The 20736-nt window shown below is 39.8% G+C and overlaps 2 protein-coding genes across 3 annotated transcripts; one reads left to right on the forward strand and one right to left on the reverse strand.

The window, feature by feature from the left end:
- The first annotated feature begins 805 nt into the window (after positions 1-805).
- Positions 806-8227, forward strand: LOC145487486 (uncharacterized). Of its 2 annotated transcripts, XM_081466273.1 has the most exons (3): positions 806-5544; positions 5660-7338; positions 7378-8227. In XM_081466273.1, exons 1-3 carry the CDS (start codon positions 5390-5392, stop codon positions 7434-7436), a joined length of 1893 nt encoding a protein of 630 aa, XP_081322399.1. In that variant the 5' UTR covers positions 806-5389; the 3' UTR covers positions 7437-8227. The 2 variants fall into 2 exon arrangements, with proteins under 2 accessions (XP_081322399.1, XP_081322398.1); XM_081466272.1 differs by having other exon boundaries at positions 5660-8227.
- Positions 8226-10821, reverse strand: LOC145487487 (uncharacterized). Its single transcript, XM_081466274.1, has one exon. The coding sequence runs from the start codon at positions 10041-10043 to the stop codon at positions 8502-8504; it is 1542 nt and encodes a 513-aa protein (XP_081322400.1). The 5' UTR covers positions 10044-10821; the 3' UTR covers positions 8226-8501.
- Between the last annotated feature and the right edge of the window lie 9915 nt (positions 10822-20736).

Consider the following 20736-nt stretch of genomic DNA (forward strand, 5'->3'; position numbering starts at 1 on the left):
AATACTTGGCACGGGATTGAACAAACGAAGAAGCCAGAAACGTAGGCGAAATACTGTATTAAATAAACGGATTCTTCTTCGTCTTGTGTAGTGACGCCCTGATAAAAAAAAAAAATGAAAAAAAAAATAAAAAAAAATTCTCTAATAAAGTGTATCCGTGACCACTTCTTTCACATTTTGTGAAACCTTGTCCCGCGCTCGGGCCAGGCATTTGAATTAAAGGAGGTTAAATTTAACAAAAACCCCTCATACTGAAAGGCTTACAGTTTTATCTTCTCGTGCTTGAAATTCAAACTGTACAGTTTTCGTCTCAGATAGAAGCTTATAGAGTGGAACTGGAATTGTTAAGTTCAGAACAGGAAATTTCGGTTTCTTACGATAGCCAGCCTCAGTAAAATCAAAACCCACATCACTTATCTTTTCAGCACTTTAATCAGCATCTGTAACATTGGAAAAACAAAACCTCACGCATCTTATGCCACGAGCACCATTCTTAAAAGAGAGGTTTCGTACTTTAATTATCAAAACACAAAACAATTCAGTCTCTGCCGGTTTAGTTGTTGTGACGACATAGGTAAAGCCAGTTATCTGTTTACCTGAAAAATGTTTAACGATCGATTTCACTAACATTTCAACAAAAATATCACTCAGTCAAAACAAATCATTGAACAAACAGAGAAATGGTATTTTGAAAGTTTTTTTTACCATCGTTGTTATATTTACTTAACAAACTACTTCCTGTTAATTTAAAGAACAAATACAATGATTTAAATACCTAACTGTTGTTGGATAACAAAACTTATACAGATATATATTTCTCGAAAGAAACATTTCCTATTTTTTACATTGTCAAGGCTAGACACGGTTTGACACTTGCCCGTATATTGACGTTTTTGATCCAAAACTGAGAGTTTGTGGTAGTTGATTTCCCAGCCAAGTTTTTATCAACTAAACCTGAACACACAAACTTATCTAATTTGTGTTATGTCGAATTATGTTGCTTTAACACAACACCCTAGCTAAGTGATTATCAAACTTACTCAATCATAAAATCAACACTTCCCGTGTAATAGAAACAAGAGTGGAAGTTTTAGCGGATTCGCTTACGGCCTGCATGAATTCATCCGGTCCGCCCCCTCCCTTCGTCTCCTCATGTTCCTGATTCTACTTTTGTGTCAGTAAACCGATCAGTCATATATTCTCTACCAAGATTCTGAAGAATGGCTGACTGTTAGGATCCAGAACCGCCGGTCAACGACCCATTTGGCAAATCGCTCATATTTTGCCCAAAGATACCCTTAGGTGACCTAATTCTAAAAATCATATTTCAAGGTTCCAGCGAATTTTTATTTTTCAGAAATTCGCGAAAATTTGAAAGCGCGGTCAAAGAGTGGTTTTTCGTGTAATAAAATGACCGAAATAAGGTGCGAGGCCGAAACGCTGGTAAAGTCTTAAAATAAATTCAGTTGACTTCAAACTTCACACAAATGTGGAACAACCACTCTAATTTATTCCTCGTTTTAAACTAATCTCAGAGATGTTGATATAGTGGCTTTCCGAACCATTTTAAACACACCTATGAAGCGTGTGAAAAATAACGGAAAAATATAGGTCATGTTTAACAGCATAAAAATGCATCTGGTACCTCACTTTCCGATTATTTTACAATATCATTATTAAACATATATCATGCCAAGTTTCATGCTCGAACTCGCAGTATTTCCCTTTGAGAAAAACGAAAATCTATGTCAATGTGTTGGGCGCAAATAACACAATAATTATACACGAACAAGAGACAAATCAGTTTCAACGGCGAAAGTAAAAGGCCATCATTCATTAAAATCCCGTCAATTCACTGCTATCAGTAGAAACATAATGTCCACTACATAGAAACTGTTTTTAGACGTTTTCGAAACATTGCGCGTTAACTTTGTTTAATTTCCTGTCCGCCGTCATGTCTAGTCTGTCATCGCGTGTATTTCCTTAATGTAAACAACACTGTGAATGGTTTTCACGACAAACGCAAGAGATTTCCTGTAACCTTAATGTTTTCGATTCACCAAAACGCTTTAAGTTCGTTAAGACACAATAATGGGGCAACTTGGAATGCTGTTTAGCATTAAGGACGTTAAAGGACTGTAAATTAATCGAGTTGAAATATCTTGAAGCAAATCAAAATCGCGCCCTTATTCTAATTTGGCAAACAGCCGACCTCCGTTCAAGCTCAAGAAGTCGAGAGGTTAATTCGGCAATGTATTACCGGTACAACAACAGAATCATACCGAGGTCACAAAAAGTGTAAGTTTAAAAGTGTATTGGCAAGTCCCAAATAAATTTCGCCTATATAAAATGGAAACAAGAAGTGAAACGCACTGCCCCGAAACAAATAAACAAAATATTAATACGACTAATTTAATCCGAAAATGGTACAGAAAACATACCTAAAAGCCGTCGATTCCCCTCAATACCACTCCACATTGCCTTAAAGAGCCCAAGCTTTCTGCTGTAAGAATCAGGGGCCCCAGGAATCTGTTTTTATCATATCGGCAACCATGCTGCGTGGCTGATATTCGAGACTCAGTAAAAGTTGTCACACAACCGTACGAGCAGCCCAGTCACGCTTTCACTGCTCTTGCGCAAATGTTCAACATTTCGCAATTTACATAAACCGATTACAAGTTTAAAGTAGTGACAGTAGATTGAAATGCGCTTCTTAAAGCTGACCTATCCAGGAGCAATTATTTCTTGTTCTTGAATGGCTCTTAGTTGTAGCTACAGTCGGGAAAGGGGGGGGGGTGGGGAAGGGGGTACTCCTGGAAATTTCGGATATCTGTATGCCGTGGAAGATTAAGTGGTCTCCAGCTCTTAACGCCAACACTGACACACCAGATGATTCTCGAAGTATCACAGGGATCACTAAGCTAAATAATTTTGAGTTTAGCTCCGCTGAGTCAATTACCTGTTGGCGCGCATATTGCATTGACCGTGGACAGGTGGAAAAACAGTTAAACCGGAAAAGCCTGGTGCACATTGTAATTTAGCGTTGTCCAACACGCAATCGGTCAGGTTGTAATGCTAATCGTATTTGACAGAATCTCAAGTTTTCTTTCGACACATACTAGGGTGACATACTCCTAGATGGGTGTGACCGGGAGCCATGAGTCAAGTCAGTCAACTCGCAAAGCTTAACAGAAGAGTGATAGTGAACCACTGGTGGAAGGACTGCAGATTGTCCCTACGCTTTACCCAGATAGGCCTCTGTTTTATTCTAATGAACGGATGCTGTGACAATGATGCCATTTAGCTTTACGAACATGCTAATTGTCAAGGGTTTCTTTTGTAATTTAGTCAGACATCGCTCTTTCTTTATTTCTGCTGGAAACATAGTTCTCTAAAGGAGACTTCAGGTCATTTTCTAAAAAGGCACGAACACTGCGACCCCAACATCGGTGCCATTATCAACAGGTGTGACCGAGAAAGCGTCTGGTGATGCTTCCATGGATAGTAACCATGCATGGCAGGGGTGTATTAATGTCTTCAAGGCAGCTGCATTCGTGTCTTTCATAGTCTGTCCACTTTAGAGAGGCACTTGTCTCTGGAGAAATATACTCAGTCACTGGAGAGACATTCCCTTATGGACTTAGCCAAAATGTGCTACAAACCCTGCTTGGAGCAAGCGTTGGCGCGTTACTCAAAGCCACAATAGGTCACCAAGAAGCCCTTGTTGTTTCAAAAGAGGGTTGGGCTCTCAGGGCAGTCAGTGACAAGCAGCACTCGTATCTTATGGTAAAATTCCGCACTGGTCAAACGACAGGCCGAAAGCTTGACGCCGAAATGGTGGCGCGGGAAATGCGCAGAGCCCAGGATCCTTATAATATTCGTCTTTTTCAGGTGCTAGTTTTTCGGGGCGGGGAGGATCGTTAAATTTTTGTAGAGAGGGAGAGGGAGTAGAGGAGGAAGACCCTTTAGAGGAAAAACTCATGGCCGAATCGTCTCAACCTCGTTCCCAGGGTCTTTCATCTTACCGCACCCTGGAGCGTACTCCAGTCGGGCGGTAAGATGAGAGACTCTAGGAACGAGGTTTGAATCACCCTTTTGATTTGAGTCACCCTTTCCAAATTCGCTGCAACGATTAATTTACCTTTATCGGCTTAAAATTAGATGATCTAATGCATTTTGTTTCCGACACTGCGCGTAGACGCAGCGCAACAGTGCCTTAACAAACTAATCACTCTAGAAGATCTGAAAACATAGATCTCCCAAACAGCTTACTTTCCTGAAAATTGTTTTTCACAAAGAACTACTTATTTATGATTTTTTTTATACTGCAAAAGAAACCCTTGACAATTAGCATGTTCATAAAGCTAAATGGCATCATTGTCACAGCATCCGTTCATTAGAATAAAACAGAGGCCTATCAGGGTAAAGCGTAGGGACAATCTGCAGTCCTTCCACCAGTGGTTCACTATCACTCTTCTGTTAAGCTTTGCGAGTTGACTGACTTGACTCATGGCTCCCGGTCACACCCATCTAGGAGTATGTCACCCTAGTATGTGTCGAAAGAAAACTTGAGATTCTGTCAAATACGATTAGCATTACAACCTGACCGATTGCGTGTTGGACAACGCTAAATTACAATGTGCACCAGGCTTTTCCGGTTTAACTGTTTTTCCACCTGTCCACGGTCAATGCAATATGCGCGCCAACAGGTAATTGACTCAGCGGAGCTAAACTCAAAATTATTTAGCTTAGTGATCCCTGTGATACTTCGAGAATCATCTGGTGTGTCAGTGTTGGCGTTAAGAGCTGGAGACCACTTAATCTTCCACGGCATACAGATATCCGAAATTTCCAGGAGTACCCCCTTCCCCACCCCCCCCCCTTTCCCGACTGTAGCTACAACTAAGAGCCATTCAAGAACAAGAAATAATTGCTCCTGGATAGGTCAGCTTTAAGAAGCGCATTTCAATCTACTGTCACTACTTTAAACTTGTAATCGGTTTATGTAAATTGCGAAATGTTGAACATTTGCGCAAGAGCAGTGAAAGCGTGACTGGGCTGCTCGTACGGTTGTGTGACAACTTTTACTGAGTCTCGAATATCAGCCACGCAGCATGGTTGCCGATATGATAAAAACAGATTCCTGGGGCCCCTGATTCTTACAGCAGAAAGCTTGGGCTCTTTAAGGCAATGTGGAGTGGTATTGAGGGGAATCGACGGCTTTTAGGTATGTTTTCTGTACCATTTTCGGATTAAATTAGTCGTATTAATACACCGAATGCAAATATGGCGGATCACTCGGACGGCCCGGGACTAGTAGCGTGGAAGCGAGGCTAGTCAGTCCTCGATCATGACTGCGGCCTTTCCCTGCTTGTTTTGATCGTCACAGATGGCTGCGTGTTCTTTGACAGAGGACGATATTCCCGGCGCTTCACTAGCTGGAAGAGAATCAGCGAGTTTAAAAAACGAAGAACTTCGTTTTTGGTTAAAATGCCGTGGCGATTCATTGAAGGGTTTGAAGACAAAGGCGTTATTAGTGAAAAGGTAAGGCAACATTTCGTGTCATTCTCAGTTTGTAGATTCCGCACATGTTGAGTTCGCATCTGGCTTCGATGCAAAATTTTTCGAAACTTAAAGCGATCATTTTTTTTAAACAAAGGGTTGAGGAGTATATAAAGACTGGCCATGATCAGAACATTGTCGATCCAGACAAGAATCGGATCTATACGAAAAGAAAAGAACGCAACGAGGCGACGAGCAAAGATGTTGATGCGAGTGTATCCGGTGAATCACAACCGAAGTATCCATCAGATGGCTGGTCCACCGACCTTACTAAAATGCCTTTCTTCACTCGCGCAGAAGTGAATCAACATATTTGGAAGTCAGGGAAAAACATTGGCTCCAAGACACACTCTGTTCCAACGAGTGTTAGAAAAGCTACCACGTTTCTTGAAGACGAATACTTGAAAGAAATTTTGGCAGCAAGTGATGGGAGCTATTTTTATTTCAAGTCACTATGTCACCACAGTTTTAGAAAGAATGACCCGCCTCATAACTTAAAAGTAGCTCTGTGTATTGTAAGCGGAAAGGTAAAACATGCATACTGTACCTGTGTTGCTGGTGCTGTTGGTTTTTGTAACCATGTGTTAGCCTTGATGATGAAAGTCTGCAAGTTCACATTGTATGAATGCAAGAGTGTAAGTGACTTAGACAATGAGGATGACATGCAACCAAAACAAGCTTGCACATCTATGTTGCAGCAGTGGCATCGAAAGGGTAGGGGGGACACCATAGTTTCACAACCAGCTATGGAGGTTGTTGTTCTCAAAACACATCAAGACTTAGACAGATCTTCATCAAGAGAATCTGGGGTGAGGTGCTTATTATATGAAGCTAGGACACTCCAAAGTATTAAAAGTCAAAGAGCAGATGAGCAGAAGTTGTGTGAAAGGTTGAAAAAGGAAAATCCAAAAATGGCATTGGCACAAATAATGGAACCTTCTCCTGAAAGTTCACAGTTGCTAGAAACCAAATTTGGTAAAAGCCCTCAAGGTTCCTATGCAAGTTATCAGCTGTCCACAACAGAGGATAATTTCAAAGTCTACTGTAACATTTCTCATGTACCTAGGGTTGACCCAGGCCACACACACAATGTCTCAATTAATTCTTATCCAAGATTCCCACTCAATACAGCAACAGAGGAGTTTGCTGTACCTGATGAATTGGCAGCAATTGAGAAAGCCTTACTGGAAAAGTTTAGTGTTGATGAAGAGAAAATCAATGACATTGAGACCAAAACAAGGGGGCAGTCTAATTGTGAAGAGTGGAAGCAGGAAAGAAAATTCAGATTTACAGCATCAAACTTTGGCTTAATCAGTGCAAGGAAAAGGCATCATGAGAATTTTGTGAACAGCCTGCTACACCCCAAGCCCTTTACATCACGGTACACTAACCATGGTATTAAGTATGAACCAGTTGCCCTGGAGCAGTACCAAAAATACATGCATTCCATTCGTCGGCCCATAAAAGTCCTGAAGTCAGGTCTAGTGGTGAGCCTAGATGCACCCTATTTGGGTGCTTCACCTGATGGCAAAGTCATTGACATTGGCTGTTCATTCCCCTTCGGCCTTTCAGAGGTCAAGTGTCCTGAAACAAAATTTCTGGTCACACCCCTGGATGCTTGTTCTGATAGCACTTTTTTTCTTGAAAATGTAAATGGTGAACCGAAACTAAAGCGGAATCACAAGTACTATACCCAAGTGCAGGGACTGATGGGAGTTACTGGTGCTAGATGGTGTGACTTTGTTGTTTATACAAGTAAGGGCATGAGCATTGAACGTATTCCTTTTGATGAGGAATATTGGAACACCTTAAAAGGAACATTAAAGTCATATTATTTTACTCATTTTCTTTCCAAGGCAGCAAGGGAGCCTTGAATAATTTATTCTTGGTAAATTCAATCAATAAGCTGAGACATATTCAAAAATAATGACATGGCAATATAAACATTTGGGCATTGAAGATATCTCCATTTTTTTAGTTGTGTTCATGAAAGTGGAAGTGACTACCTAACTAAGACTTGATCGAGTTGTCAAAAAATGTTTTGATCCTATCTACATGAATAATTTTCACTCAGGCAAAAAAACATAGCATCTAAATAATGATGCAAACAAATGAAGACTGATTTAATACTATAAAATTTAAGAAAACTCACATAAGATTACTGTTGTTGTTGTATTTTGTGAATTTTAGAAAATAATTATTACAATAATATTGAAACTGTCATTATGTTCAAATTTGTAAATTCTCTCCTCTAGTTGTCAAAAATGTTAAGTGTAGTTCCATAAAATATTCATACAAATCCATGGAGGGGATTTTGTCTTCAGAACCCACACTCCTCTGGAAATTTCAGTTACATTTTTGTTCTTTGAGAACCACCCACCCCCCAGGAATTTCTAATCCCTTCTTTGGGGGTGTATGGATATTTTCTGGAACTACACATTAGAAATGTATTGAGAATTTGTCCCTTAACCCTGTGGGTTAATAGAATAAAAAGAAAAAGCTTATTTTAACCCATCTTATGTGGCTGTAGATTGAAAGCACTAATCAATGATAACAAAATGTTGTTCTTTTGACATACAATATGTCACACTGAACAGCCACCAGTTCTCAATGTTTTGCTTAAGTGCGAGTAGATTAATGTAAATGATAAATTGGGGGGGGGGGGGGGGGGGGGAGGGACTCCCATATGAAACAGATGGAATACTTATTGAAAATTTTGAATGAAACCCCTAAGGAAAACTAATCTGGGACAGGCTCAAGCTTTTGTCAGTGACCCCTAAAAAACACCAAAAATAACGACACATTTTGATACAACCCCAAACAAGGCCTCAGCAGACATAAAAAATAGGTTCTCCATGAATGTCCTTAGCGAGACCCAAAAAGCACCCCTGTCTGTTTCATATCCTATGGCAGCCCCTCCCCCCCTGGAATGATACAAATTATTCCGAAATCAGTGGATCTTGTGTATTGCAAAGAAAGGCGGACACACTCCACATCTGGTTAACAACAGAAAATAAACTTAAAGGTATTTCTCCTTTCCAGATAAGGAAGTTCTTGATCTTGTTGATTGCTCTTTCGACATGGATTCTTAGCCCAGCAATTTGTTGTGTTCGTACAACATCTTCGGCAGACATTTGAGTGTTTGCCCCGAGGAAGGGTGGTATGTTCAGTTTTACTCCGAGTGGCAAAATGTCTGCAATTTGAAATCCTTTGTCGGCCATAACAGTGTCACCATTCTCAAATTTCTGTGACAAGAAGCCACTTCGAACAACAATTTCCCGGTCTGAGATGCTACCAGTGTACAGCTGGCTACTGAAGGTAATTGCGCCACTTGGGGCAATGCCCACTAGTCCTTTGAGCGTTACATGATTTTTATAAGAACTGAATAGCTCAGAATTGAGCAGTAAACTGCTAGGCATCTCACAGCGCACCTCCGTACAGTCTATGATGACTCTCGTAGTAGGAAATTTTTCTTTAAAATCAGCTGGCATGGTTGCCTGCACGATCTCCTTTGATGGCCAAATGCTTATCTGACCAAATTTCAAGTACATGTAGTTTATCCATGGTACAAAAACTCGGCTTACAGTAGACTGAGCCACACCATAAAGATGGGCCAAATGTTTTTCTGAGAACCCTCTTCTCAGACGACAAAGTACAATAAAAAATTCGTCTTGTGACTTGAGCTTTCGGCGACGTCCTTTCTTTGCAGCCTGAACGTTGCCCTCATCGTCAGAGTCTGAATTATAAAAGTCTTCGGGGACATCTGTCACACTGCCTCTTGGGCGAATGTTTTCACAATTGTCTCCAGGATTCAGGTACTCAAAAACGGCCATAAAAGTCGCATAACTGGACATACCAGTGTAAAAAGAAATGTCTCCGTCCGTCGTGAAACGATCGACACAAAATAAACGTGAAGACATTTCCTTCTGTTGGCGTTCGAAGTCTGTCAATTTCTCATTCAATTCGGTGTTTTCACGACGAAGGTTGTTTATTTCACTTTCTGACTGCTTCAATTTCTCTTCTAGTTCACCGATCGTTTTAGTTTGTTCGGAGATTTGTCTTTCTAAATCCTGAGTTTCACATGTGTCAACCTCGAAGCTTGTACTTGGCTCAAAGGCGAACATCTCGACGGTTTCTTCGGTGAGCAGTTTTTTCTTCGCAGGCAGCGGTTGGCGTTCAGTCGGGGCCTTTCTTTTTTTTGGAGAAGGTCCTGACCAGTTACATTTTGAAGGAATACCACCTTCCTTGACATAAATCCGTCCGTTGATAGACTTCCTAAGATCTTCTGACTTGAAATGCAGCGAACAGACTTTCGTACGCTCTGTTATGACGAAAACCTTGCCTTCATCTCGACGGATCGCGTGTATCCACTGTTTTCTTAGCAAAGGCGCTTTAGGAAAGTTTAAAAAAGAAACCTTTTCTCCCGATAACGATGTATAACCTTTCTGATTGCAGTTGGGTACGCAGCAAAACGAAGGCATCGCGAAATGAATCCACAACACGCGTAGTCAAAACATTGCACCAAGGACTGACTAGCCTCGCTTCCACGCTACTAGTCCCGGGCCGTCCGAGTGATCCGCCATATTTGCATTCGGTGTATATTTTGTTTATTTGTTTCGGGTCAGAGCGTTTCACTTCTTGTTTCCATTTTAGAAAGGCGAAATTTATTTGGGACTTGCCACTACACTTTTAAACTTACACTTTTGATGACCGCGGTTTGATTTTGTTGTTGTACCGGTAATACATTGCCGAATTAACCTCTCGACTTCTTGAGCTTGAACGGAGGTCGGCTGTTTGCCAAATTAGAATAAGGGCGCGATTTTGATTTGCTTCAAGATATTTCAACTCGATTAATTTACAGTCCTTTAACGTCCTTAATGCTAAACAGCATTCCAAGTTGCCCCATTATTGTGTCTTAACGAACTTTACAAAGTGTCATAATTGATTTGGGTTGAGTTTGTTGTTGGTTTCCTCCCTTGGTCCGAGTGATTTTATCAGGGGTTTACTCCTTCCACAGAATCGTACAAAATGTTCCACTGAAATCCCAGTTGGACTGAACTGCTAAAAGCGTACGAATAGTTATGCTCTGGATGGGCCACTACTTCTTCTTTTTTATATTTACACTTTACATTCCACGTTCTATGGATACGTAATTATAAAGGTCTTTGGAAGTCGTTATATTTTGCCAGCAACAGTTATTATTTTTTAGCTTCAAACTGATTTTAAACAATGTTCCCGATCTTTGTGCACTTTAACTATAACGCCCAGCTATTTATCAGCTTGACGATTAACCGCTGCTCAGATCAAAGAGACTAACCGCAAAGGGTCCGATCAAAAAGGCTAACCGCAAAGAGCTTCTTAAGCTAAAACGTATACATGCGGGCAAACTGCGGTTACAAGATAATAACCTACATCGAGTAAAGATTACTCAAAGAGGTAATGCAACTTTTAATTGTTCCGGCGTGTTTCACGAAGACTGTGCTCCCAATTTTAACGATGCCCAGCTCAAGCGCCGTGGATTTTCTTTTAGACGTGAAAAATGAGCCGTGAAACTCACAGATCCATTTTTTTTGAGATTTAATCACAGTGCTCTTGTGCGGAAGATCGATGGCTCAAAAGTGAGGTCTCCAAAGATTACAAAATGCCCTGTACATGTTTTGATCTTGAATAAAGATCACTGATTCTAATAATACATGACCGCACGAACATAAATAATAAAAATAAGCATTATTTTGAGTCAGTCATGCTTAATAAGACTTATAAGAGATGTTAAGTGCTAACAGAACCTGAACCATCTCTAGCTGGATCTCTTTTAAAACTAGATCTAGCCTGTTAATACAACTCCGTTTCAAGTCGCTTTATTCTATAGTCTCCCGTCGTCGCGTAACGCTTCCTCGGCGAGGAGCGTTTCGTGTGACCCCAACGGAAGACTACCCCTTCTCAGTAGATAAAACAAAGCCGAATAAACAAGCCTGACCTCTCACTCATAATTTATCAAGACTTAGCGTATAAAGAAAACACAGCACTTAACGAAATATCTCTCAATTATCACGTTTCCTTTTCCTGTTTTGTGAGTATCTCGACGGTCAACAAGCGACGGAGAAATATATCCGATTCTATAATGGTTAATAGGATTGCATAATGACGTTGAAACTCGCTGAAGCACCCCGCTAAGTGCCCCTTCTTCGCTCCACTTAAAAAGTCTTAAAAGGTGGAAACAATCCACCGGCGGTCGGGAAGACACGTTTATGTTCTTGCTATTGGAATCCCAAACTGACCTAACTTTATGGAATGATTTTGCTGGACGATATAGTACGAAAACTATAAAGCTACACAGTTAATTACGGGCAGACAGGTACTCAGTAAGTCACAGCGGAAGTTACCGTGCTGACTTTTCTGTAAGAGGCATGGCCCGGGGGGAATGCTCCCTTATATGGGCTATATAGGTATGTGCGGTCCCAAAGGGTAGGCTTTTTCAGCCGTTTTAGTCATAAATAGGGTATCGATTTTGGCCATTTTGGTTATAAATACGGTATGGTTTTAGCACTCTAGTCATTAATTGGGTATATTTCTTAGAAGAAGCTACTTTTTCATCGTTATCAATAAGAGCGTCAACAAAAGTCCTTCATAACTTCAGTTTTAAGGCAACTGCGCCAGCCGCAACGGTCATAAATAGGGTATCGAATTTTTGGTCAGGTCATAAATAGTGAAGGTGAATTAATCAACACGACACGAGCATGGGACAAAGAAAAATTCTGAATCCCCGACAGGAATCGAACCCATGACCTCCCGAACGCCGGGCGGGCGCTCTATTCACTGAGCTACGAGAATTCATGGAGGGTAAGGTCATTTACTGAGTTCATATATGAAAGGTGTCCTGCATCCTGCTAGGATCAACGCTATCGAAGTCATCGTGAGTGGTGATAAGTTAATAAAGATGGTGAATTTTAAGCTCGGTAATGAAATGTGAAGACCAGTTAATCAATAGGGTAGGAAAACATGGTAGGAAAAATCGCAGATTTTGGTCATAAGTAGAGTAAGGGTTATGGGAAGTGGGCCGCACACCCCCATCCAACTTTTCTGGGAGTACCTCCCCCCAGGAGCCATGGAAAACGCGAAACAAATAATAGAACCATCACGGACTCTTATTGACAGGTCAAACTAGATGTCTTAGACTCTTACAGCCTAGGTCAAACTAAATGTCACGGAACGAAATTGTGTCTGCGCAGCAAGGTAAATCGTCTCCCCAATTCACCTCAATTCGGTGAATTTGGTGAATAATTGTTAATTATACGAGAGTAAACGAGACGAGTACATCAATTTCTTATACGGCAAGGTAGTCTAGTAGCAAATTTCTTTTTTTTTTTTTGGTTGATTTAAGGATATCGATAACAGGAAGGGGGGAAACACAGGAGAGATTTAGGACTACAGCGTAAAAAACCCGTATAATTCTCTGTACTTTATTAAAACAATTAATTCTGTGCTGGTCTAGTTCATGTGACTACATAGATAAAGCCAGTTATCGCAGTTAGATTTAAATTCAATAACATTTTAACGAAAATATTACTCCGTCAAAACATATTATTAAACAAATGGTAGCCTGCGTAGCTTGGCGATTTTTAAGCAATTTGAGCGCGTTTCGCAGAAAGCGGCGAGGCCGTGATAACGAGCGCCAAAGCCGGCGAAGCCGCGAGGAGCCAAATTGCTTAAAAACTTCCTTCAACCGCCAAACTACACAGGCTAACAAATGGTAGTTTGAAAATTTTTATTTATCTGTTATGTTTACTTTGCTTTGTTTACTACTTCTAGTTACTTAAATGACAAAGAAGTTAAATGGAATGAATTAAATACCATGCCGGCTAAGTGTTGTTTGTAACAAAACTTACACAGGTATTTTTCGGAAGAGACATTTCCTATCCATCATATCGTTAACGCTAATCAGAGATAGTCCTCCATGGCAGTGGCCTGTTAGACACGTGCCCGCGTAATTACTCGGCCTGTATGTATATCTTGTTGGGTAACTGGTCGTAGCCAGCTCTTCAAACAGAGAATCACTACCTATATTACCGTGACAAGCCCCTTCCTGTGAATGCAATTGAAAGAGAGTGACAAATCAATATATACATAATTTACAATCAAGAAGAACACTAACTGTCAGTAAATCACGGAGTTAATTAACTATACAAAAAAAATGGACTGTGCGCGACATTCATTCATAATTTCCGGCTAATGCACTGTGGCAAAATTAAACAGACTACTGGAGCTACAGCAGAACGAACCTTGCGCACTTTCCATATTAGGCCCAGCCCACACTACCCCGGAGAAATTTGAAAACGCAGCTTTATTTCAACGGTTTACAGGTCTACGGTGCACACTAATCCGGAGAAATTGGTTACGGAAAACAAAACCCACGATAGTCATGTGATTAACCCTGACCGTTAAATGGTACACACACAAGCGTTTCTGCCGCCAATGATTGTTGTATTCTCAAAGGTCGATCGGGGCCTTAGTCATAATTATATCAAAATACTTCGAATCTGATTGGTTATCAGCACGCTTTCTTTGTAATGGGCAACTTAGCTATCCAATAACAAGGTGTCAAATAGCAACATTTGCGCGGCGTGCAAGCTTTATTTGCCTTTTCTTGAGAATGAACACTTCGCTATCAGTTTCCAAAACTTTTCAGAAATTATTTTTCCCCCGAGAACTTTGTCATCTAAATGGTAAAATCGTAAACAAGCTTGGCTTCGTCTAAATACTTCCACGATTGTTAATGGTTAGATTTATTGGTAACCCTGTCTTAAATCACACTTAAGGTCATTCCCCAGTATTGCATTGCGCATCCCTACTGCGCATAATTTGACGCGTGATTAGAGCGCGCGCATTAAAAAATGGCGGCTTTTTCTTTACAGCTGGACCTCGCCATACTGGTAAATCGTCATTTTCTCGCAAACTGGTATGGTGACCTATCATTTTTTTCTCTGTTGTTTTGAATTGAGTAATAAATTTCTCTGTGTAAGATAAATATGGACCAATTCTCAGTGTAGAACAAAAAGCAATCGTCAAAAAAGGTGAATTTTGCAAGCAATCGTGACTCCAATCATGTTTCTATTATAAGGATTTTTATGGGTATAAACAAGGTGCTGTTGCACCTAAACGAACATGGGGACCCCTCATTTTTATTTCAAAATTTAAGTTCCTATAATATAAACAGTCAATAGGCAAAGTTTCACAAAAGTCTCAGTGCAGGTTCTATTTTAGTGGAATGACCTTAAATGAAACATTATCTTAGCCACTTATAGGTCGAATGTTGGGTGTGGTATATATACTTCATTATAAAAGTGATGACGATGACGATGATGATGATAATCATAATAAATGATTTGGCATTTTAAAGCAGTTTAGTTTTGCTGTAGTCCATTTGTACCCAGAGCGGCGTAAATGCATCTAATCACAGTATTTTATTTTTGAAGGCCAATTCTCGCTATGAGACATCGTACGGAATCATGGCAGTTGTTTCATCCAAACAAGTATCCAGGCCAAGATGATAAATGCAACTACCATGATTCTCTGCAGTCGCATCCCATTGTGTTTTAGATTTCTTTTGAACTCACCTCAAAAGCAAGACTAACCCCATTGATGGCCTTTAGTGCGTATTTCTTATTAGAATCGTGTATATCAGTGAACTGAATACAGTACAACCCGGGCTTGTTCTTCTTGTCCGGCTCTTCAATCTTAAATCCTTTAAGAAACGAAATAAAACGAGAGCTGATGCGCCACTGCAGTAAGCACTAGAAAGTTTATGTCTTCCACGTCATGATGTAAATATCGTATACAGGCGACTCCCGATGACTCGCACACTCGCTCAACTGAACCATTTACTACAATTTTAACCTCGGTAACTCGAGCCATCTATAACTCGAACCTTCCGCTAACTCGAAGCAATTTTCAGTTTCCCTTCAACCCTGCACAGTTCTTAGTACCTTAACTTCTCCTGCTGCTTTGCTTTTCTCTTTTTTTCCACTACGTAACTAGTACGTTCTGATTTATAAGGTAAGTTAGAAATGTACTGATGTAAATGTACTCGATCGACCTCTCTACAATTAAATTTCGATAAAATGTAGACTGTATGAATACAAGCACAATAAATACCGTTTTCCCCTCATTCTGGTCATTTGTTCCCTACTCCAGATAACTCAAACTACCTTCAACTTGAACCTTGTTCAATTTCCCTTAATTACAGGTTCGAGCTATCGGGGGTTGACTGTATTATGTCGACTGAGAGACTACTGTTGGTGATTGGCTTATTTCACTCCGGCCATCAGCAAAAATCTGTAACTTTACTTATTTATTATTGAAATTAGACCTGCAACGTGTTTGATTGGTGTGAACAACAAATTTCTCTAATTATAATAGGAATCAATGGCGTTTGTACGACTATCATGACGATAAACTTCACTTCGAATCTTATGAAGTCGACTGAGTTAAAAAAAAAACGGCTCTTTTCTTCAATAACTTACGTGTGCTGGTATCTTGGGTAGCTGTGCCAGTAACTGTTACTCCACATTGCTTGCTGCCAGCAACTGTAGGACAGTTAGTGGTATTGTTAATCTTCATAAGATTGCCTCCACCGCATGATCTCTGACTCAGTTTCCAAACCGAGCTCAGGCAATGTAGACTTGATACAACTTCCATGCGAGCCGGCAAGCACGCGACAGCAATCTATAGGTAAAGATTAACAAGACAAATAAACGCTTCAAAGTCACCAAAACAGATTCTGCTAACATATTAAACACGATAAACGCACGAGCAGCTGTTTTCAACGTAGGCATATCAGAATCCAGTTACAGAAATATAGTGAAAAGGAGTTTAACAACTTTTTTTAGTGAGAACATTTCATGAAAAGCTTAGGGCATTTAATGCACATAAAGTTTCTCTTTGCGTTGGAATTAATGTTTAAAGCTAAGGCCAAAGGACATTGCAGAAAGAATTTCAAACTACTCTCTTGGGGAAAACATCTTAATAGCAGTATCAAAGTTTTAAGTTTCTCTAAAGTTACTTACTACAAAAATCCCCTTCAACGCCATTTGATGCTCTCTCTTTTCGGTCAGCTCAGATTCCAATGTTGAAATTTTCATGGCTAAGCTTCCTTTTATACCATTTTCACAATACAGGTGTACATATATGTGGGATGCATGTAACTGCCCAAGAATTCGCCTCTCTTTGGGGCTCTTCTGAAGCGCTTCTTTTTGGGGCTCTTCCGAAGCGCCTGGAGCAGTTTTGAAATAGTTTGGTGATAATGCACTTATTCATTCAAAATGAAAGTCCTGCTTTTGAAAGAGACATATCCGACGACTGCCGAAACGGAAAACCCAATTTGAAAAAGTGTGCTTCTAAGTTTTCTGGAACTGAGGCTACGTGTGGGTGTGTTCGACGGAAGTTTTACAGCTTTAACGGCTTGGCTTCAAACTGATTTTAAACGACGTTCTCAGTCTGTGTACACGATAACAGTAACGGGTCTATTGACAAGGTTGACGACTAAACCGATGTAGCGAGCTTATGAAGCTGACTTTTCAAGCTTTAGCTCTTCGTCGATCAATGTTTTTTTTTTTTTTTTTTTTTTTTGAACTTTTACCAACTTCAAGTTGATACCCTGCTTAACTTTAGAGGCAGTCATTGAAGTGGAACATCCAGAAACAGGTCCGGGACACTGGCAAATATTTAAGCTATTTGGTCTCAAACTTTTACGTATTTCCAAATAGTTGAACGATGATTGCCAATTACTTGAACTAAATGAGATGAACATAAAAGCGTCAAACGCATAAAATTAAACTAGTCAAGGATGTGTAAAAAAAAAGGTAACGCGAATCCTTGAGCGGTAGTAGATGTCATAACGTTAAAAGAATGCAAAGAAAATAAATTTAAACGCGAACGAACCTACGCCAACTGTTACAAAGTATCATTTTTCACCTCTCGCAACAAGCAGGCACTACGACACTGCTTAAAAATTGGCCTGCTACATGTATGTGACGTGGATAGGAGAGGTGAAAACCCTGGCAGCAAATAAAAGCACCTTACACTATTGCCGATGATCATGATTTTGAAGAGCTTGTTGGCGAAAACAGCCCAACTAAAAGAACACCGTACTGACGTCATGAAGAGCTTATCCCACGCGAGCAAAAAATGTTTTAATATGTCTTATACATGTATGCTTTCAACCGGTTTCGCCTTGTTCTCAGAAACATTCGAAAAAAAATGTCTCGGCTTGAAGTCTGAGAAACATCTCTGGTAGCTGCTGAAAGTTTTGTGCTATTGTTCTTTTGCAGTTTTTTGCAGGCAAAAAATAAGACCAGCTTAAGAGCGGAAGCAGTCCTACCTCGTTTCTTTTTTATGACACAGCTTGTTGCCGTGACATTCAGTTTGACCTAGGCCGCTGTGCATTGATAGATAAATGTTCATGGTTGAGAGTCCTTTGAAGTATTTAAGTGAAATCATTTTTATTTGTACCGCACGGAAACTTCCTCTGTGCTTATTTCGTTAAGTGCTATATGTTTTCCTTATACAATAACAATAAGTCTTGATAAAATACGAGTGAGAGATCAGGCTTGTTTATTTGGGCTTCCTTTATTTATTGAGCGGCGGGGGTCGTCTTCCCGTTTGTGGTCATCACACAATACCGGGGACCACTGAATAAACATGAAAATAGAAGTTAATTAAGTGTATAAGCATTCTACTCAATACAGGTTATTATCTAGTGACCACAGGTTGCCTGCATGTATACTTTTTAGCTAAAGGAACTCTTTTTGGTTGGTTCTCTCCTGTCGCGACTTTTATATAAACAGTATTCTCTCTAAGAGCATGACATCCGCAGTCAAGAAAGCTTATGTCGTTCACAAATTATTGTTTTAATTTTCGATCTTGTCGTCTTCTGTCGACTAAACTTGGGGCTAGTTCAACACCTGTTTGCTGAAAAGGGAAGTATTTAAAGCGCTAAGATACCTCTGTTTATTATACATAGCGACTCCAAATCCATAAGCCTATATCACTTGTACTTGACGCTTAACTTTGCGTAATCGGCTTCTTCCCGGGGATGTGAAGTTGAAAAGAAGGGAAGTAGCCTGCTATTTAACCCCCCAAATCCGACACTGCTCTACCACTGAAAACTATTAATACATTTTTTGTCTTGACTTTTCTTTGCTGATCAAATATACAAAATATGCATTACAATCCACATAACTTGACTTGTAATGGCTATTAGTGGTAATTCTTATGCTACGGTATTAAATTATTTATATACTGACATATTAATTACAGTATCAGCGGAAAAGAGAGGTTAAACATTGTATGTGATTCAATTCATTCTAGATTAGGAAGTAGTTAATTTGATGCATTCGTAAATAGTCGTCACGACAGCTAGCGGTTCCGCTTTAACTTGACCCTAATGATCTCAAGTAGGAAAACAATTAATTGTTTAAAAACAATCACTTTGAACGAAGAAATTTCTAAAAAAAAAATTGAACCTCCGACAGAAAAGTGAAGAAATTAAAAGAAAGCTATAATGAAAACAATGTAGCTACACAGAACATGAATGACCAGTAAACTATAACGCACATCTTTGTCGAAGACAGCAAAATTTAAAAACAGGCGCAGCGGAAACTTCGTTGTTCATTCATGAAAATGACATGTACGTTGGCGGGGAAGTCGAAACACTTACGTCCGATATTGACAAAGAAAATGATTATATTTTCTGAGTCAGTCAAGGTTTGCGCATCTTGGAAAGTTTAATTTAGCCTAATTTTTTTTTCGTTTGTCGTTTGTTTTGCAAAGTAGATTTCATGCCTCGACAGAATAGAATTTATGGAGTATCATTCGTCAGGCTTACGACGTTTTTTCAATTTAAATTGGCATAAGTTGCGCATGCACTCATATTTACGTCAGAAAATCTAATTCACTAAAACTAACTAAATCAATCATCTTTGTTGCGCGTAAAATAGGTGACTCGAGTCGCCCAAAACAAAAGATTTCATAATCATATCTATGCAAAAATTTCCTTTTCAAGAGACTCTTATGGAAAAGATTGTTTATAGAAAAGAAAGTAACTAGTCTGAGAGTTAGTTATGATCTTGGTGTAGGTTCTGAACAAAAGTAAATTGAGTTTTAGATTGAAAGAGAAGCGAAATTTACTTCTAAACTCATGGATTGAGGGTAAAGGGCCTCAGAGGTGTTAGAAATAAAGAGGCCAGCAAAATTTTAATAAAATTGAGAATTCTCCTCAGCACGCATCAATGTGTGGTGAACTCGATACAACCAAAAACAAGCTTAATGTTTTATTATTTTTTTTTGATTTTATGACTGTTCTGTGTATATTTGCAGGGATGGGCGTTCAGTTTGACAAGTACATGACTGACGGGGACATGGGGGGGGGGGGGTGGGGGTCTGAACACGCAACACCGCAAAAAAAATTAACGACCACCGCATCACCGCAAGAAAAGTCAACGAAACACCGTCACCGCAACACGTATTCTTAGCGCCATGATTCGTTCATCTACACTTAAAATAATACTTTTATACCTCAACAATTTTCCACAAAATAAGCACATCACAACACTTTTCATCGCGCATATGTTGATACTGCTGATGCCGGTAAATCAGTTTTGTTGCTCTTGTGAAGAAACCTTGGGTGAAGCTAGGAAGCGGACGAAGAAAAACGTGAGGACCCTTGAGAGATGGCCTTTACCCCAGATCCCTCTCTTCTTTTACTTCGCTCACTTTTCTTGGTGTATAAACCCACTGACTGAAGCCCTTTCTTCACTGAAAGTATTGCTTTCCGGAGCTTGCTACGTTTGCGTTCGATATCCATAATCGAAAAAATAATTGAAAAAATTAAATAGGAGGTGTAGAAAGTCGCAAGACCTTGGAGCGGGTAAAGACCGGCATCAGAATGACCTGTAGACGAAGCCGAATAGCAAAAGGAAAAAAAAAATAGTAATGTACTCCTTTATATGGGCTATATAGGTATGTGCGGCCCCAATGGTTAGGGTTTTTCAGCCGTTTTAGTCATAGATAGGGTATCGATTTTGGCCATTTTGGTTATAAATACGGTATGGTTTTAGCACTCTAGTCTTTAAGTGGACCTTTGCTTGGAACCATTGCTTTACCTTTACTGACTTTACG

The sequence above is a fragment of the Orbicella franksi genome, chromosome 5, assembly GCF_964199315.1.
Source record: "Orbicella franksi chromosome 5, jaOrbFran1.1, whole genome shotgun sequence".
Lineage (NCBI taxonomy): Eukaryota > Metazoa > Cnidaria > Anthozoa > Scleractinia > Merulinidae > Orbicella > Orbicella franksi.

What these genes read in the sequence shown, in the direction of transcription:
- LOC145487487 (XM_081466274.1), bottom strand. Translation starts at nt 10,043, where the DNA reads ATGCCTTCGTTTTGCTGCGTACCCAACTGCAATCAGAAAGGTTATACA.
- LOC145487486 (XM_081466272.1), top strand. Translation starts at nt 5,390, where the DNA reads ATGGCTGCGTGTTCTTTGACAGAGGACGATATTCCCGGCGCTTCACTA. An exon ending in AAGGCGTTATTAGTGAAAAG is followed by an intron (nt 5,545 to 5,659) that starts GTAAGGCAACAT and finishes TTTTAAACAAAG; the next exon opens with GGTTGAGGAGTATATAAAGA.